Source organism: Balaenoptera borealis (assembly GCF_965194805.1).
Source record: "Balaenoptera borealis genome assembly, chromosome: 1".
Lineage (NCBI taxonomy): Eukaryota > Metazoa > Chordata > Mammalia > Artiodactyla > Balaenopteridae > Balaenoptera > Balaenoptera borealis.
The window spans coordinates 141,472,858-141,493,833 of record NC_138860.1 but is presented as its reverse complement, the minus strand read 5'-3'; the positions used below and the strand labels follow the sequence as shown (position 1 = coordinate 141,493,833).

Sequence of the window (20,976 nt, the reverse complement as noted above, 5' to 3'; positions counted from 1 at the left end):
AATCAAAAAATACCTAGAAACAAATGACAGTGAAAACATGACAACCCAAAACCTATGGGATGGAGCAAAAGCAGTTCTAAGAGGGAATTTTATAGCAATACAATCCTGCCTCAAGAAACAAGAAACATCTCAAATAAACAACCTAACCTTAACCTTACACCTGAAGCAATTTGAGAAAGAAGAACAAAAAATCCCAAAGTTAGCAGAAGAAATCATAAATATCAGATCAGAAATAAATGAAAAAGAAATGAAGGAAACGATAGCAAAGATCAATAAAACTAAAAGCTGGTTCTTTGAGAAGATAAACAAAATTGATAAACCATTAGCCAGACTTATCACGAAAAAAAGGGAGAAGACTCAAATCAATAGAATTAGAACTGAAAAAGGAGAAGTAACAACTGACACTGCAGAAATACAAAGGATCATGAGCTATTACTACAAGCAGCTATATGTTTATTGGACAACCAGGAAGGAATGCACAAATTCTTAGGAAAGCACAACCTTCTGAGACTGAACCAGGAAGAAATAGAAAATATAAACAAACCAATCACTAGCACTGAAATTGAAACTGTGATTAAAAATCTTCCAACAAACAAAAGCCCAGGACCAGATGGCTTCACAGGCGAATTCTATCAAACATTTAGAGAAGAGCTAACACCTATCCTTCTCAAACTCTTCCAAAATATAGCAGAGGGAGGAACACTCCCAAACTCAACCTACGAGGCCACCAACACCCTGATACCAAAACCAGACAAAGATGTCACAAAACAAGAAAACTACAAGCCAGTATCACTGATGAACATAGATGCAAAAATCCTCAACAAAATACTAGCAAACAGAATCCAACAACACATTAAAAGGATCATACACCGTGACCAAGTGGGGTTTATCCCAGGAATGCAAGGATTCTTCAATATATGAAAATCAATCAATGTGATATACCATATTAACAAATTGAAGGATAAAAACCATATGATCATCTCAATAGATGCAGAAAAAGCTTTTGACAAAATTCAACACCCATGTATGATAAAAACCCTCCAGAAAGTAGGCATAGAGGGAACTTACCTCAACATAATAAAGGCCATATATGAGAAACCCACAGCCAACATCATTCTCAGTGGTGAAAAACTGAAACCATTTCCAGTAAGATCAGGAACAAGACAAGGTTGCCCACTCTCACCACTGTTATGCAAGATAGATTTGGAAGTTTTATCCACAGCAATCAGAGAAGAAAAGAAATAAAATTAATCCAAACTGGAAAAGAAGAAGCAAAGCTGTCACTGTTTGCAAATGACATGATACTATACATAGGGAATCCTAAAGATGCTACCAGAAAACTACTAGAGCTAATCAATGAATTTGGTAAAGTAGCAGGATACAAAATTAATGCACAGAAATCTCGCATTCCTATACACTAATGATGAAAAATCTGAAAGAGGAATTAAGGAAACACTCCCATTTACCATTGCAACAAAAAGAATAAAATACCTAGGAATAAACCTATCTAAGGAGACAAAAGACCTGAATGCAGAAAAGTATAAGACACTGATGAAAGAAATTAAAGATGATACAAATAGATGGAGAGATATACCATGTTCTTGGATTGGAAGAATCAACATTGTGAAAATGACTATACTACCCAAAGCAATCTATAGATTCAGTGCAATCCCTATGAAACTACCAGTGGCATTTTTCACAGAACTAGAACAAAAAATTGCCTAGTTTGTATGGAGACAGACCCAAAAGACCCCGAATAGCCAAATCAATCTTGAGAAAGAAAAACGGAGCTGGAGGAATCAGGCTTCCTGACTTCAGACTATACTACAAAGCTACAGTAATCAAGACAGCATTGTACTGGCACAAAAACAGAACTATAGATCAATGGAACAGGATAGAAAGCCCAGAGATAAACCCACGCACCTATGGTCACCTACTCTTTGATAAAGGAGGCAAGAATATACAATGGAGAAAAAACAGCCTCTTCAATAAGTGATGCTGGGAAAACTGGAAAGCTACATGTAAAAGAATGAAATTAGAACACTCTTTAACACCATACACAAAAGTAAACTCAAAATGGATTAAACACCTAAATGTAAGGCCAGACACTATAAAACTCTTAGAGGAAAACATAGGAAGAACACTCTTTGACATAAATCACAGTAAGATCTTTTTTGACCCACCTCCTAGAGAAATGGAAATAAAAACAAAAATAAACAATTGGGACTAATGAAACTTAAAAGCTTTTGCACAGCAAAGGAAACCATAAACAAGATGAAAAGACAACCCTCAGAATGGCAGAAAATATTTGCAAATGAAGCAACTGATAAAGGATTAATCTCCAAAATATACAAGCAGCTCATGCAGCTCAATATCAAAAAAACAAACAACCCAATCCAAAAATAGGCAGAAGACCTAAATAGACATTTCTCCAAAGAAGATATATAGATTGCCAACAAACACATGAATGGATGCTCAACATCACTAATCATTAGAGAAATGCAAATCAAAACTACAATGAGGTATCACCTCGGGCTTCCCTGGTGGCGCAGTGGTTAAGAATCTGCCTTCCAATGCAGGGGACACAGGTTCGAGCCCTGGTCTGGGAAGATCCCACATGCCTCGGAGCAACTAAGCCCGTACACCACAACTACTGAGCCTGTGCTCTAGAGCCTGTGATCCACAACTACTGAGCCAGTGTGCCACAACTACTGAAGCCCGTGCACCTAGAACCCGTGATCCGCAACAAGAGAAGCCACAGCAGTGAGAAGCCCATGCACCGCAACGAAGAGTAGCCCCGCTCGCTGCAACTAGAGAAAGCCTGTGTGCAGCAACAAAGACCCAATGCAGCAAAAAATGAATAAATAAAATAAATTAAATAAATTAATAAAAAGAATGAGGTATTACCTCACACCAGTCAGAATGGCAATCATCAAGAAATATACAAACAGTAAATGCTGGAGAGGGTGTGGAGAAACCGGAATCCTCTTGCACTGTTGGTGGGAATGCAAATTGCTACAGTCACTGTGGAGAACAGTATGGAGGTTCCTTAAAAAACTAAAAATAGAACTACCATACGACCCAGCAATCCCACTACTGGGCATATACCCTGAGAAAATCATAATTCATAAAGAGTCATGTGACACAGTGTTCATTGCAGCACTATTTACATTAGCCATGACATGGAAGCAACCTAAGTGTCCATCGACAGATGAATGGATAAAGAAGATGTGGCACATATATACAATGGAATATTACTCAACCATAAAAAGAAACGAAATTGAGTTATTTGTAGTGAGGTGGATGGACCTAGAGACTGTTATACAGAGTGAACTAAGTCCGAAAGAGAAGAACAAATACCATATGCTAACACATATGTATGGAATCTAAAAAAAAAAAAAAAAAAAGTTCTGAGGATCCTAAGGGTAGGACAGGAATAAAGATGCAGACGTAGAGAATGGACTTGAGGACACAGGAAGGGGGAAGGGTAAACTGGGACGAAGTGAGAGAGTGGCATGGACATAATATACACTCTCAAATGTAAAATAGATAACTAGTAGGAAGCAGCTGCATAGCACAAGGAGTTTAGCTGGGTGCTTTGTGACCATCTAGAAGGGTGGGATAGGGAGGGTGGGAGGGAGATGAAAGAGGGAGACATGGGGATATATGTATACGTATAGCTGATTCACTTTGTTATACAGCAGAAACTAACACACCATTGTAAAGCAATTATACTCCAATAAAGACGGTAAAAAAAAAAAAGCTCAAATATCACATGGGCCAGACAGGTAACATCAAGATATCTGAAATGAAAAAAATGGCAACTGATGCTTGACCTTGGTGTTAGGTAGCTGAAGAGATCCTTCAATATATTTCTGTACAATGGAGTGTAATGTGTGGTTTTTAAACGTTCAGAATTAAAATTTTATTTTAATTTTTTTTGGATGCGCCTTGAGGCTTGTGGGATCTTAGTTCCCCCACCAGGAATTGAACCTGCGCCCTCAGCAGTGAAAGCGTGGAGTCCTAACCACTGGACCATCAGGGAATTCCCCAGAATTAAAATTTTAGATGGGTGAGAAAAACTAATATAAATCAAGCTTTACTAGATTGTTTGATTGTCTTGCATAACCTCTGCGTGAACATACCTAACTTTTGAGGGTATTATCCTGTGTCTCACCATTAGTTTAAAAGTTGTAGCCTCATTCTTGGAAAGTTTGTTTTTCATTTGTGGTAAATTTAGTAACTCTTTGTACCTAATCTTTAAACATAAATGATTATTTAATATCTCCATTGACAGAGAGAGAGAGAGCGAGAGAGAGGTGTGTGTGTGTGTGTGTGTGTGTGTGTGTGTGTGTGTGTGTGTGTGTGTGTGTGTGTGTGTGTGTGTGTGTGTGTGTGTGTGTGTGTTATAAGAACCAGTCATAGGGTTCTTTCTGTTGTGTTTTATTTTTTGTTCAGATTTTTTGGAAGCATCATCCCCCATCCCACTGACATAGCTATTCCTCTCCGGAAGTTTTTTTTCCCCCTGGAGCAACATCATTTATATTCCTACTTGAGCATTTTGATATCTTGTTTGAGGGACCTAAAAGTAGAGCTTCTAGTGAAATGAATGAGCTGCATGCAGCTTGTTTCCCGACAGGTCTCTCCACTCATAGGTTCAAGGCCTCTAGCTTTCTTTCTTTTATAAAAAATAAATAACTAAATTTATGTATTTTGGCTGCGTTGAGTCTTCATTGCTGCACGCGGGCTATCTCTAGTTGTGGCGAACGGGGGCTACTCTTCCTTGTGCTGTGTGTGCTTCTCATTGCAGTGGCCTCTCTTGTTGCAGAGCACGGGCTCTAGGCACGTGGGCTTCAGTAGTTGTGGCGCTCGGGCTTAGTTGCTCCACAGCATGTGGGATCGTCCCAGACCAGGGCTCGAACCTGTGTCCCCTGCATTGGCAGGCAGATTTTTAACCACTGCACCGTCAGGGAAGTCCTCCTCCAGCTTTCTCGATCTCATTTGATCTTCATCATTTTAGTGCTGATAGTAAATCACACAGTGGTCACACTTTCCTTGGATATATTTCCTTGTATCCTTTACTTGTCATATCAGGATCATGAAAATCACGCTGCTCATTATCTTTGTAGATTTAAATAGGACCCCTTGCAAAGCACATTGAATAAGCATCAAAAAGCATGACGTGCTCTGTGTGTGAAGGCATCAATCATCTGTCTGTTGCACCCACTCCTGTCATTTTAGCCCTTTCTGCTCTCAGAATTCCGAAAGGGTGGAAAACTGAAAGAGACAGATGAAACGGTTGATTTGTTTAGTTGCAAAATGCAGCTGGGACAGGTAATTAAACAGTCCTGCTCCCACAGAGAAACCTGCAGCCATGTAACATGAAGTCTCAGAAACCCAGCTGTACTCAGATTTAGATGCAGAATGAATATTAGGTAGGCGTCTTTTAGATTGACAGATTTTGTAAACATCATTTCTGGTTTATTTGTTCAGTGTGATGGAAGATGGGGCACGTGTGTTCCGTTCATGGCGCACATTTCTAGGGAGCATGTGGTGTTTATAGATGTCGGGGGGAATAGCCTAGAAGGGCACAGTCCTGTATCTGGTGGGCAAGGGATTCCATGGGTGAGCCTCTGCGGCTCTTCAGTGCTCCAACCTGTTCCTGACATCAGCTGCTCCACAGATGTGGGGAATAGAGCAGGATTGATTAGTAAGGGGCTGGCAGGGGAGACTGGAATCAGTTCCCTCCTTAATCCTTTTATTTTTTTATGAGGGCATGCTATTATATAAGTAGCAAATTGTGTGTACAGCAATGTCTTTTAATTTGGGCACTTATTTCTATGCAGAAATTGCTACCACCATCTACTCAGTTGCTCAAACCAAAAATTTTGCAATTACCTTTTTCACTAACCTCCCACAAGCAGTCCCCAAGCAGGCTCTTTGTAGGGCTGACTCATTCTTTTTGTTTTTTTTTTCATCTTTGTTCACCTTTATATCAGTTGAGATGAACTTCTTCCCCTTAATTAAAAAAAAATTTTTTTTATTATTATTATTTTTCATATGCTTATTTTCCATCTGCATATCTTTTTTTTTAAACATCTTTATTGGAGTATAATGGCTTTACAATGGTGTGTTAGTTTCTGCTTTATAACAAAGTGAATCAGTTATACATATACATATATCCCCATATCTCTTCCCTCTTGCGTCTCCCTCCCTCCCACCCTCTATCCCACCCCTCTAGGTGGTCACAAAGCACCGAGCTGATCTCCCTGTGCTATGCAGCTGCTTCCCACTAGCTATCTATTTTACATTTGGTAGTGTATATATATGTCCATGCCACTCTCTCACTTTGTCCCAGCTTACCCTTCCCCCTCCCCGTGTCCTCAAGTCCATTAGGTCTGCGTCTTTATTCCCGTCTTGCCCCTAGGTTCTTCATGACCATTTATTTTTCTTTTATATTCCATATATATGTGTTCTCACCTTAAATGTCCCCATCTCTGTGAAACCTACTCTGACCAGCTTTTCAGACAGCCTCCACAGTTGTGTCTGATGTCCTGACCCTGATTAGCTCCTTCATAGCACTTATCACAGTTGGTAACTTGGGGTTTATCTTTCACTTGTTTGTTGTTGCATTGTTTATTGGCTTACTTGTTTTGCTTGTCTCTGCTCGCTCTCTTGCTTGTTTATATTGTCTGTCTTCCATCCTAGATGTTAGTTCCAGAGGGTAGAAACTGTTTCTTTTGTTCATCCTGTAATTCCAGCCCAAAGCTCAAATCCTTGCACACAGTTTACGCTCTATAAATATATGCTGGATATCATGTCCAAACTAGATTGTAGATCAGTGATATGCTGGGAAATGTCTAGCCCTCAAAAAAAAAAAAAGGCAACCCTGATTTGTAGCATTTACCAATACCTGTGGTATAAATAGTTCCACCGTGGCAGATTTCAAGCAACCAAAATGACAGCAATGAACACTGAGTTAGGTAACGATTCACAGTATCACTTCATTGATGCAGGTTTCTCCATGGGAGCAGGAGCATTGTTACCTGACCTACCTGCATTTAGCGCTAGACAAATCAACCATTTCATCTGTCTCTTTCAGTTGTTCATCCCTTTGGTATTCTCTAAATTCTTAGATAGAGAGTGTTTCCACCATACATGTATAACAGATAGAAGTCACTTGAAGAACATAGATAAAATGTGGTCAAAGTAATTAGGAAGTGATGGATTTTGAGTACTTACTACATTTATTTTTAATATTATTTAATTGTAATCTTATAATTTCATATTTAATAATGGCTGTCATTAACAACTGGCTTGCAGAATTCCTGAAAATTGAAAAATCCACTCTTGCAAGCATACTTTAGCACAGCACTGGGGATGACCTACAGGTGGACCCACTGACCACTCCCTGCCCTAGTGTTTGGCTCATAAATGAAGGAAGAGAGTTGGAAGAGATGGATGGGTAAAGTGTTATTACAGAAACATTTCTCAGAGTTTTTATTCACCTTTTAGTGCTAAAGAAACTGACCCTAATGTCTCCTAGCTTGATGTACAGGATTTGGTACAGTGACTAAACAGAATGAGGTGGCAGCAGTGAGAAATAAAGAGATCACAAAGAGGGAACAAGAGTAAAAGCAGTCTTACCCTCGCATTGCTAGAATATCTTATTGCCAGAGATGGCTGTAGATCCTGAAGTGCTTGGTGGTCAAGAGCACTTAATTTTCAGAAAATTAGCCCAAGGCCAGGAATCCCTCCTGCCTGTTTTAAGCCATTGAGGCCTTAGTCAGCTGGACGCCTTGCCACTTCACATTTGCCTGTTTGTCTGTAGTGCGATGGAAATGAGCCCCAGGTGGTATCTGAAGCAAGGCCTGTGGAACTCTGAGGACTCAGAGCAGATGACTAAGGGGAGGTGACAAGCTCCAGGATAAGTGATCACAGAGGAAAGGAAATAGGGAAAGAGCCAAGTTGTGGATGCATTGCCACCTTGTGTAGGGTTTTCTCCTTAGCAAATATATAGTTAGAGATGGGCCTGGTATTTTGGATAAACAGACTATTGTAGTACCATTTACCATGTTTGAGTTTATATATCCACAATGAGAAATCATTAGTTCCAATTTTGAAAGTCAGGGGAATGGAGTTTGGTGAATGCCTTTGACCTTTAGAGCCAACAACACTAAGACACTCATCTTTTTACCTTGACATTGGCTGGAATTTCTTAATGCTTGGCTCATATCTGAACCCATATGAATCCTTCTAAGTCAACAGAACCAATCCTAGAGTGGAATAATGATTGCCTTCCTTATTACACACCCGTACCTCCCCCAAATCAGAAATTGTTCTCTCTTAAGCTGGTGAGATGGAAAAAGACATCTTGAAAGAGGTACCATCTTTCATGGATTAGTTCAGATAACATGTAATGAGCCCATGTTCAGATGCCTGGTACTATTCTAGGGCCTGAGGTTATAGAGAGAAAAGATACCCTCAAGCAGTGGGGTGGGGGGGGCAGTTAAGAAAATAGGAATTTTTTTTTTTTACATACATATATAATATATTTATTCTTTTTCAGATTCTTTTCCATTATTGGTTATTACAAGATATTGAATGTAGGTCCCTGTGCTATACAGTAGGTCCTTGTTGTTTATCTATTTTATATATAGTAGTTTGTATCTGCTATACAAACTAAATCCCAAAGTCCTAATTTATCCCCCTTTTCCCATTGGTAACCATAAATTTGTTTTCTATGTCTATGAGTCTATTTCTAAGGAAAATAGGAATTTTAAAAGCAGTGTATTGTGAGCTGTGATGGAGATGTGTACAGGGTGATCTTGGACCCCAGATGGAAGCAGATTAGCTCAGATATCAGGAAGGGCTTCCTGGAAGTGATACTGCTTTAGTATTGAAGTGTGAGTGGAACTTAGGTAACATAAAGGAGCTAGATGTCCTGAGGGATGGGAAGCCCTGCAGAATAGTGAAACACAGAATACATACTGGGAACTATAGGAAGTTTGGAGCTTAGAACTGGAGACTTTGTATGTCTGTCTCTCCATTCCCAAGGAATCTGAGAGGACAAGAGTGAGAACAAGATGACAAATGACTTCATGTTTTACTTGAGGCTAGTTTTCCCCTTATTGTCTCTTTTGGGATTTTGGTGATCTGATTCTGGGGATGGGGCTTCTGTGTCAAAAAAAATACTTGATAGAGGATTAACAGCCAGATGTGTCCTTGTCGTGTTTATATTACTGTTCTGTGTTTTGTTGCAGCTGCTGCCCATTCACACTCTGAGGCTTGGCATGGAAGTGGATTCCTTTGATGGGCACCATTATATCTCTTCGATTGCTCCAGGTGGTCCTCTTGATACACTGAACCTCCTACAGCCAGAAGATGAGCTTCTTGAGGTAAAATTTTTGAGGGGAAAAAGACACAGGGCAGGAATTTTTAAGTTGTAGGAGAGTGTGTTCTCACCAGAAATCCACAGAGTTACATCATCAATACCAATGTAATGTGAGCTACTTAGATTGAAAAATAATTGGTGACTGTACTTAACAAAATTGTGTTGTGTGCTTGAAAGTTGCTGAAAGAGTAGATCTTAAGTGTTCTTACCACACACATACACAGACACACACACACAAACTATGGTAACTATGTGAGGTGATAGATGTGTTAACTAACCTCACTGTGGTAATGATTTCACAATATATGTATCAAATCATTACATTGTACACCTTAAACTTTTACATGTTATATGTCAATTATATTTCAATAAAGCTGGGAAAAATAAAATAAAGGTGAAGAAAAATACTAACAACTTATGTAATGATAAGTGAAGTAGATAACATACTTTCAGTTCATTTTCCCCGTCTTTTGGGACTCCTGAGATGTCCTTTTGAGTGCTTATTTAAATGATTAACTAAGGAAGAAGCTAATGTCCTGTTTTAGTTTGATAGCATAATTAGTATTTTTTTTTTCAAAATTCTTTTTTTTTTTTTTTTAAATTAATTAATTGATTTTATTTTATTTTTGGCTGTGTTGGGTCTTCGTTTCTGTGCGAGGGCTTTCTCTACTTGCGGCAAGTGGGGGCCACGCTTCATCGCGATGCGCGGGCCTCTCACTATCGCGGCCTCTCTTGTTGCGGAGCACAGGCTCCAGACACGCAGGCTCAGTAGTTGTGGCTCACGGGCCTAGTTGCTCCGCGGCATGTGGGATCTTCCCAGACCAGAGCTCGAACCCGTGTCCCCTGCATTGGCAGGCAGATTCTCAGCCACTGCGCCACCAGGGAAGCCCTCAAAATTCTTTTTAAGAATCTAACCCCTGACCCTTGTTTGGAACATGTAGTCACATTTATTTGCAGGTTTTGTTGATTATTTCTAATAAGGATTAGAGCTGGATAACCTCAGGCTTATGTGTTACTGACTAGCTTTCAGATTGTCTCCTTGGGACTCCCTCCCCGCCATGATGGCAGCCTCTACTGGGCTCATTCAGGCTTCTCAGCCTCTCTTCAGTCAGAGCAATTCTAGAGCACTTCTGCTGTGACATGACTGCCTTGAGAGATTTTGCTAGATTGGAAAGTTCTATAGCCAACACAGCAGACAAACCAAGCAACGACCCTTAATTTTACAGATAAGAAAACAAGGCATTGATTTCCCCTAACTTTATACACTGGTAGAGTGATGACTTTAGTTTATGTTTTCTAACTCCCATTTCACTGGTTTTTCAATATATCACACTACTTTCTAAGCTTCTAAAAAAAGATACTGGGAATGGTCAAACGTTGAGAAGGCCGTGTAGAAGAGGGTTCTTCCAAGTGTTAGATCCACAGGAAGTCCTAGGTTGGGTTTAATAGAGTCAACCTAGTTGCTTTAGCCAAGATTAGAATCCCATGGGCCTTGAAGTAGAGATTTCTCTCTAAAATGTATATTTGCTTAAAGTGGGATGGCAAGAATAGCAAATAGGTTTCTTGCTGGGTTTTTGTAAGTAGTGTTCAGTCACCTAGACGGGTTATGTTGAGAACTCCGAGTTGAATTTTGAGGTCAGAGAGAAAAGTGCTGTGACTATTGGCAAATTTTATCATAAGCATGGGAGGCCAGGTCCTGTTTTAAGATGTAGTAAATGGCTTATTTTTAGAGGTGTTCAAGGAATGATATTGGGATGCTTATTGTGGATTAATGCCCTAGACTTTACTCTGTTGCTTATGAGTTTTTTGGTGCTGAATCATGTCTTTCTCTTCTGATTTGCAGAGTATATGACATAACTTTGTGGTGTCACACATGATAATATGCAGATTGGAGACCATTTGGAAAACATTGCCATAATATGTAGTTATTAGGTATTGAGAAATGAGATATATTTATTTGAGAGATATGGAAATATGAGTAAAAACCAGTTTAGTTTACTTTTTTGTGGTAAATAAACATAACATAAACTGTATCATTTAAAGCATTTTTAGTCTACAGCTCAGTAGCATTAAGTATAATTCACTACTAGTACCTGCTAGGTGATAAAGAAATGTTGGCTGGATCTGAGTAGAGCAAGTATAGGTGATCTCAGCCATCAACTGAGTCCTTTGTGCCATAGCCGAGATTGGAATTCCTTGGGCCTTCTCCCTTGTAATAGAATGTGATGTAATGAGGTAGCATGAAGACTGGTTGAATTCATAAGTATAGATTTCTAGTGAAAGAACTTGGGATAGGGAAAGAAGCACAGGTTTGCAAGTCAGCTGCTTTTGGTTCTGAGTTTGCCACAGCTGAACCGTATGTCCTAGCATGTCACTTTTTTTGAGAATCATTTTCTTCATCAATAAATGCCTACTTCACTCTATGTTTGTGAGGATCTAATGGAATATTGTCCATGTAAAGATAATGCTTTATACATTATCTCACTGTGAGATACTGGCAACATGACCACCGTGAAAAGACATAAGCAACCTTTATAGGATAAGATTGAATGGGGATTGAATGAAGTAGTGGGACAATACTTGTCCAGTATTATGTACTCTGCAGATGAATACATGTGTATGTGTTTTCTAGTCTCTAGAATAATTGAGACTTGACAGTACTTAAGAGGTTTGAAGAGTCTAGAAAAATATTGTGAACTCTAAAATAAAAATTGGCTTCTTCCACCTGCATAGCACAGGGAGATCAGCTTGGTGCTTTGTGACCACCTAGAGGGGTGGCATAGGGAGGGAGGGAGGGAGACGCAAGAGGGAGGGGATATGGGGATATATGTATATGTATAGCTGATTCACTTTGTTCTACAGCAGAAACTAACACAACAATGTAAAGCAATTATATTCCAATAAAGATGTTAAAAAAAAAATTGACTGCTTCTGAGCAACTGAATACAGAAATTAAAAAGTCTCTGTAAAGTTAGCCAAATAAACTCCTGACTGTACGTGTGTGTGTGTGTGTGTGTGTGTGTGTGTCTGTCTAATGTACTCCTTAGAGCTTAAAACTAGGAACACAAATATGCTTCAGGGTTAGAACACTGTGCCAAGTCTCAGCCCAGAGCAGCTATTTACAGCAGCCATAAATCCCCTTAGATAGGAGTTGCTAATGGGAAATGTGACCAATCCCTTTAGCCATATAGAGTGGTGAGGAGGACTACCAGGCATTGCTATAATAATTGGAGACAATTCAAATGAATAAATAATGAGCTAAATAAATATTTAAATGTACACCAAGATAAAAACCTGAAAAGTGATTTTCAAATTTGTTGAAGTAATGTGAAACACAAGCTAAAATATTTGTGCATGAGTAGCATTCCTGCTTTGATTGTATCTATCCGCTTGCTTTATTTTCAGTATGTTACTCGCCATTTGGTTGATTTTAGAACTTCCTGTGCTTATGCCACTGGTTGGCACCATGGACATGGTGTGACCAGTGGCAAGTACCTCCCTCCCCATTTTTGTGTGAAGATTGACTTGCAGTTCTTCCAGGACCTTTCATGTGCTGCTGAACTTGCTATCCTCTGGACCCCTTCCTCAGTCATAAAGTCCTGGGAGACAATGTTTACTTTTTAGGACTAGCTCCCTGAAACACATGTGGGCCTCTTTACTATGTGGTGATTTCTTTGTAAATAATTAAAAGGCAGGGAGATTATGTCTGGTCTGATGGCTAAGTGCTGGGTATGTTACAGGTGAGAGTGGTTCCAAGGGATGACTGACTCTGGGCTCAGACCACCGTTGATGGGATGCTTCCAAAAACCCACTGTGCTCTTATTCTCTGAGCAATTTTGACAGATTTAGTGGAAAGGTTCCTCCCAGGAAAGTCAACCCTGCCAGTTATCTGGACATTAGCACTGCACCTGTCAGAAATTAAGGCCAGACCAGAAATACTTTTAAAACTAATAATGCTGCTGAACCCTGCCAGGAAGGTAGGAGTCAGATGTGAAAAGATTATATGTTGCCTGGATTGTGTTTATGCCTCAGCTTTTTGGGAGTGGCGGACAGATGAGCGAGCTCCTTGAGCTAAAGTCATATATATGAAAAATTAGAATAGACTTATGTTTCTAAATCATCTTTGGTGCAAAGAATTGTTACTATGCACTATATATAATATGAAATTTAGATAATCTTTTGGTGATAAGCATTAATCATTAATAAGGAATGGTTGATTATCTTTTTGTTCTTCTAAACATGTGGGACCCTTGTATAAAACAATTTGAAAATCTGACACACTTCTTACCCTTGATGGCTGTGTCAGCAGAGTACGTAAGAATGGATCTGAGGCAAAGTTATGTGTATTTCTTTTCTACAGAGGTGATTTTTCTAGGATGGTATTAAGAGTTTATGGCTGTGAAAGAAAATTGTGAACTGATGCTAAATTTTGACGGCCAAGTATCCTAGATTTTGTTACCTACACATTGTAAGTTGAGCAGTTTTTAACAGTCTTAAAAATGTGTTAATATCTCTATTGATATGCTTACAAAATGAAAAAGCAAAAGGAAGCGGTCTTAAGAAGGCTATCATTGATGTTTAGTGTGTTTAAGGAGAGATGGGGAGTAGATGAGAGAATACAACATTGTAGTATAGAAAGGAGAAAGCAGGGAGATGTGAAAATTAGGCAAATCACATACCCAGTAATAGTTGTACTCTGAGCACATTTTATACTTTATTCACCCAAGTTCAGTAAAACTTTAGCCTTAATTTTTATAAATTTTAGGGATTTCTGTTTTTTTGTACTACTAAAATGATTAAATTTAGGCCGTTTGTTTACAGGGAAAATAAAACGATTATCCTGTTTTCACTTTGATAGTTTGACGTAAGAAAGAGATTTTTGTTTCTTTTCATTTGGGGCCTCCTCAATTCTGACTTATCCCTTATCTTTCTAGGTCAATGGCGTGCAGCTCTATGGGAAATCTCGCCGAGAAGCCGTCTCCTTTCTTAAAGAAGTGCCGCCCCCCTTCACCTTGGTTTGCTGTCGACGGTTGTTTGATGATGAAGCCTCTGTAGATGAACCAAGGACCACTGACACCTCTCTTCCTGAAATGGAGGTACTAAATGAATACTCGCACTGTGGTTCCCATAGGCATGCCCCTTCATCAGGGATGTCCCGAGAGTGTATTGTGATATGAAGGGGGAGGGGAAAACCTTCCTCTTTTGTTTGACAACAGTAGCTCTCAAAGGCAACAATACATAGCTTTTCAAATTGTTACTTTTCTTTAATGTCATGAAACTTTACTCTTATTTTTGGTAACTTGAAAAGTTGGTAACATTAATGTGCATGCACTTCGATTTTAGAAAACCTTTTTTTAGTAATTACCTGAGCTCGTTACTTTTGGCTCCCAGTTCAACTCAGTTCATCTTAACAAGTTTAAGATGTTGGTAAGTATTGAATATCTAATGGGCTTCCCTTTTTCAGAGCTTTAAAAACACGAAGATCTATGACCAATTTTGAAATGAGTCTAAAAATTGCTGTAAAAGCCTTCAGAAGGTCAGAGAATAACACTTTATGTGACCCTGGTAGTCTTTTTTTTTTTTTTTTTTAAAGAACATTGTAATTATGAAAACAGTTTTAAGCACATGCTTTTCCAAATTATGTTTTTGTAACTTTTATGTCACTTTTCCCCTTTCCAGACTCTTAGATTATAATTCCATTAACACCAGTTTTGATCCACAGGGCCTTCCCTTTTACCTGCCTACGGTCTGATTTTCAAGATACATAGACCCTAATGTTGCCTCTACCACTTAATGATTTGAATGATTGAGCAAATAACTTGACTTTCTGTTGATCTTCTTCCTCTGAAAAACGAAGATACTTATTGTACTTACCTCCTCTGTGGTGAGAGAAGGAAATGAAGTAATGTGTGCAAAGTTCTTAGCACAATGCCTTGCATAAGGACAGTGCTCAGTAAAAATTAGCTATGGCTGTTCTCAACTTCTCCTGTCCACCTGTCCTTTTTTGTGATTTCCTAAAATACAAGAGTGTAGCACTGTCCTGTAGTCACAGATACTTCAGTGTATATTAAGTTTGTTTTTTCAAGAAGACTGTCAGCTCCTGTGGGCAGAGGCCAAATCTTAGAATTATTTTGTATCTCTTGGTGTTTTTATTCTTTACTGCACATATACGAGGTGCTTGGTAAATTATTCATTGTTGATTGATAATTTTTTTTAATACTTATCTTTGGTAAACATATTTCAAGGAAGGGACTCAAATGCCACACTTTTATGATTCTTGCAATCTTTACTAAAATTAAATGTGGGTGATAGCTTACCTCTATTGATAAAAATGCCGTTAATCTAATCTTACAGGGTGTGTAAATCACCAACTCCGCTTGCTGACTCTGTGCTCCCATCTGTCATACTTTACCACAATAGGTAAACAACAGCTTTGAATTATGCTCAATGTCATCCTTGCTGCCCATTAGTTGATTGCTTTCTATTCTGTAAATACAGGAGTTATGCAGAATTGATTGTATCAAAGTGATATATTTCTGGTTGGAGTATAATATCTTATATATGTTGGATGCCTTGAAATTTCTATAAACTTGGGTTTTAAAATTATATGTGGTTTCTTAAAATCCTGGCTCTCTTTTCTGTCTTTTTCATTTATCTCAATACGATCTTAGGTTCTTAAACCCTGTATTGTTAAGCAGCTCAGACAAAATTCTAATGCTTATTAATCAGTAAAGGTATTAAATGCCTCAGTAAAACATCAATCGTATTGTATTACCATTGTAACTTTACTTTTTATTGGAAAGTATAAGTGTTTTCTTTTTAAATCTATCAGTTCCTCACATCAGACTGATATAAACAGATGTTTATTGATCCAGAACGTTCCCACTAATTTCAAGTTCTGTAATTCAAGAACCAAGAAATCGTTCCCATGTTTAGATTTAATCCACCATGTCCTGCAGGGACAGTTTGAGATCTGGTCCAGCCCTAATTTTAAGATGTTTTTGTATTAGCTATGGTGCCTTACTCTTCCATAATAGAGGGGTCCCTCTGCCTGCCACATCTGCCAGCTTTGATTCCGTTAAATGGATTTTCTTACACAGGTCACTCAAAATTATATTCATAGGAAGTACATCATTTTATTTTATTTACTTCCATTTTATTTACTAAGATCATTCAAAGTTTTTAGAAGTAGACTTCTTAAAGACTATTATTTAGTCTATAGCTTTATTTAAAAAGAGTTTCAAGGGGAGGCCACTCAAAGATGGGTGATTGATTCATTATGTATTGAACAAACATTTATGGAGTGCCTACTATAAGCCGCGCACTGTTGCGGGTTGAGGGGATAACCATGGTAAACTCTATGACAGCCCGCACCATTCTAGCCTAGAAGCCAGGCATTTTGTTAATTGCTAGGGCCACAAAGAAAAAGAAGGTAATTCTTGAGCCTCAGATAGAAGTTCAGAGTATTTGGGGAAGATAAATCACATGAATATAATCCAATTCTATAAATAGTATAAAAGCAGAAGGTTGGAGCAGCTATTCTCCTTCTGCGTAGTTGACTCATTGACCGTCTGTCATTTAGCTTCCTAGAATTCCATGTGGCAGTGACTCTTCCCTGAAAGGAGGGAGCTTGGAATAGGGGATGTGCGGGTGTGGAGTCAGGGAAAGCAGCTGAGGATCTGTGTACTGAGTAGTTGTGTTGACCTCCTTCCTCCAAGATCAGGTTTTCATTATTTCAACTCTGATTTTTACCTGTTTTTAGACTTAGATGATTCCCAAAGACTTGGATTTTTTTTCACCTTATTTTTCTAGTAAAGTTTTTCTTGAAAACTAGGAGCCAACAGAAGTGGTATCTCTGTGTCCTGTCCTGGCCTCTGTGTTGGTGTCTTTCTCTCTGTCTCTCACTGTAATTATGAATTCAGGTATTGCTACTTAAATATCTTAAAAGCTTTGATTTTGTGTGATGTTTTCATATCTTCTTAAATTGCATATTTTTCCTTTTATGCTTCTACTGGGATGACAGAACTCATTTTAGTATAAGAGGTCAGTGTTAATACTTGGAATGAAACAGACACTTTAACGTAAAAAAAAACACAACTATATGAACAACCTGTTTTTTTTAAGTGCTTGAATTTTCATGAAGGTTTTATACTAAAGTATATGTGCCCCAGTGCATGCCCCTTTTAAAAGATTAAAAAGAAAAACTATGCATGCCAAAGAGTATCCTCATTTTGAGACGAACCTATGAGATTCCTGATACGTTAATTCTTTTCAAACTTGAAAGGACAGTATATTGAAGCATTTATGTTCTTTGGTATTTCAGGCTGACCACAATATAGATGTCAATACTGAAGAAGATGATGATGGGGAATTAGCCCTGTGGTCTCCTGAAGTCAAGATTGTTGAACTAGTAAAAGATCATAAAGGCTTGGGATTCAGCATTTTGGATTACCAGGTATAAGAACCTATACAGAGCTTTTTGGAGCAATTAGTTTGTATTAAAGTTATATGAAGTAGTAATTGTTTAAGGCATCCACTGACTTAGGCAAAACTGAATTATTTGATGTATAATGCTACTTTCCAAAGGTGGGGTGTTATAATTTCGATTGTTACCATTACAATTGATAGCTCCCTTAGTGAATAAAATGGTAGATGATATAATAAGTGGACATAAGGGAAGCAATAGTTTTATACCCATGGATGCTTTTAGAGACTGGAACTTGATGAATTTTTTCTATATGGAGGATTTTTTCCTCCAGCTTTATTGAGATATATTTCACATACCATAAAGTTCACCCATTTAAAGCATACAGTTCAGTTGTTTTTAGTATATTTGGAGTTGTGCAACCATCACCACAGTCTAATTTAAGAAGATTTTCATCACTCCAGAAAGAAACCCCATACATATTAGCAGTCATTCCCAATTCTCACTCTCCTCTCCCTTCCCTTCACACGAAGGTTTTTATAGTTTTGCTTACCTATTAATCTCAATGAGCATAACTGAGTAGAAATGTTCTTGGTGAAGTTTATATTTATATTTAATATAGAACATATAATATTTATGTATTTATATGTACCCCAATTATAACTACGGTAAAGTGACTGATGCATTTGGTTTGGGGGTGGCAATGTGAAAGGTCACAATAAGACATCTATATGTTATACCAGTTTACCAGTTAAAGTATTTTTAGACCATCTGACTATCATGGGGAATTAAAACTGTTGGCAAGAAATCTCTTCACTTTTAAGATGCATATTTTAATACATTAGTGCTGCCTAAAGACATTGTGGTTTAATAAGCAAAATGTACTCTATCAAAGCACATAAAATGCCAAGTGATATAAAAATCAATTCTTTTTTTTTTTTTTTAATAAGGCAATCGGGAATAGATTGAAAGAAAAATACTTTGAGCATTATGTAAGAACATTAAATTCCATATTTTGGCAGTGTGCTTTAAGATTACTGAAATAGATTATATCTATTTTATTTTTGCTGGCATATTTCTGTGCCAGATAACCCTCTTCGTTATTGGAAGTTCTCTTTGGAATATTATTGAATTATGAGTTGTTGATTCCAAAAAATGCATATTTTTGGAAATATCTTTTTCAAGAAATATTAATACTGTAAGATTCTGGAAGTTTATATATTGATTAATTATTAGGGCATATAAATATAAAGCAAATGGCACGTATTGATACTTTTTTTTTCCTCTCCAGTGTTGCTCTATTACCTAGCACAAGGTAGGTGATTGATAAATATTTACAGAATGATTGAATAAAGTTTAGGTTAGCCAAAATTAATTGGGACTAAATGAACATATTCAATGGGTTTTTTTGTTAACATGTTGATAATTGGTATTTAGTTTAGAAAACACTTTTCAGATGTTGTTTTAGATATTCAGCTACATTTTCATTATCATTGGAATCTATATGTTTTTGCATTCTTATAAATATATCATAATGATTGCTCTTACCCTCTTAAAAAACATTATCTGCAAGTTTTATATTTTGAATATTGCACATGTTAGAGAAGTGCTTCAAAAATTAAAAAGAAAAATAAAAAGTTCAGTAAAAGATGGAAAGAAAAACTTGATAGTCTTTAACAGTGTAATCCCTGGTTAAGAGAAAAATTCCTTTATCAGTTCTGAGTTTTACACTTAAAAAAAAATATATATATATATATATACATATACACACACACACACACACACACACACACATATATATGCATTGTAACATACCTTTGGGTTTTTTTGGATCTTATTTTTATTTGTAAATTTATAGATATCCCCCATCCCATCTTCCTCACAATCACTATTACACATACTGATGATTATTTCTGCACAAATTATATGAAGTAATTTTGCTGCAAAAGAAGTGTTAGATATTCTTGCTTTTGTGCTTATGGAGAACTGATAGAAAAAAACTTCATTTTCTAAATGCTACTTTGATTCACATTAAGGGGCTCAGCTTATTTATTTCTGCAACTAAACCTTGGAAGAAAAAACATTCAGTCTTAAACTGCATGTTTTTCTTAAGTCAATCTTAAATATACTTATAGTTGTACACAGCACGTTTTCACCATTTGTCAATGGTATGTAGAACTGTTATCCCCATGACATTTAGATGACGTGTAAACACAATTTAAAATTTGGTTTTGGGCAAGTTAATTAATTGGTTATACCATCTCTTGTTGTAATTAGGTAATAAATTCTAAAGTTCAGAAATATTTTTTGCAAGGCCAGATGAAGTTTTAGCAGAAGGCATGAAAGGCCACGTTCCTGGTTATTATTGAATTTGATGCTTCTTGTATGAATTTATTAGGCAGCTGAATAGGGCTGATGCAGAGCTTCACGCTCACCCCCAAGCTTAGAATAGTTTGTATAAGAAGTGCTGTAGAAACATCTTAGCCACAGTGAAAAGATTTTAGTATAGTGGGAGAGTTTCCAGGTTATAAAGGACCTGTATTAGCAGTATTGAAGAGATTGAAAGTTTACTTTGGTATTTTAATTTCAGTTAACCACTTTTCTCACTACTGAGTTTTTCTCTAGAAAAATAAGAACTCTGTCAAAAGCCTGACAAAATTATATACAATATATATTTTGTAGGTGCTTTTACAATTTCTTCATCTATAAAATGGGGATAATGATGTTTAGCTCAAAGGATTATTATGGTTTAAGTAAATTTACATGTAAAGAAGTGGGAAATGTTAGATTATTATGGAAATGTATTATTAGTAATAATCTAATTTAGAAAATAAACACAAAAAGTCTTGATATTGTCCTCAAAGATGGAGCCATACTACAATACGTTTGTGTTCTATCAATTTTTAACTAGTTAGATTAGGAAAATTAATAATTAGATGCTTTTGTTTAGTGAAGTCTAAATTTAATTGTAAAATTACGTTCTAGAATGCAGCCAACTCTTGATGAGCCATATGTGAATTACCCATTTGTGGATTATTGGCCAGAAATTTGCTTTTTACGTAAATTGAGCCAAGCTTTAGGAAGAGATGAGTGAGAACATAAAGGATCTTGAATTGACCACGGAACGATGGGATGGCAGTCTGGATAGGGGATTCAG

General features: G+C 37.4%; 1 protein-coding gene across 21 annotated transcripts in view; it reads left to right on the top strand.

Moving 5' to 3' along the window:
* Positions 1-20,976, top strand: part of PATJ (PATJ crumbs cell polarity complex component) — a 350,711-nt gene that overhangs the window by 59,591 nt on the left and 270,144 nt on the right. For 20 of the 21 annotated variants that reach the window (XM_082356308.1, XM_082356317.1, XM_082356327.1 and 17 more), the window contains exons 15-17: positions 9,264-9,398; positions 14,329-14,490; positions 17,718-17,849. In XM_082356308.1, the coding sequence (XP_082212434.1) occupies positions 9,264-9,398; positions 14,329-14,490; positions 17,718-17,849 (429 nt within the window). The remainder of the gene's footprint in view (positions 1-9,263; positions 9,399-14,328; positions 14,491-17,717; positions 17,850-20,976) is intronic. The other variant, XM_082356311.1, reaches the window with a different exon arrangement.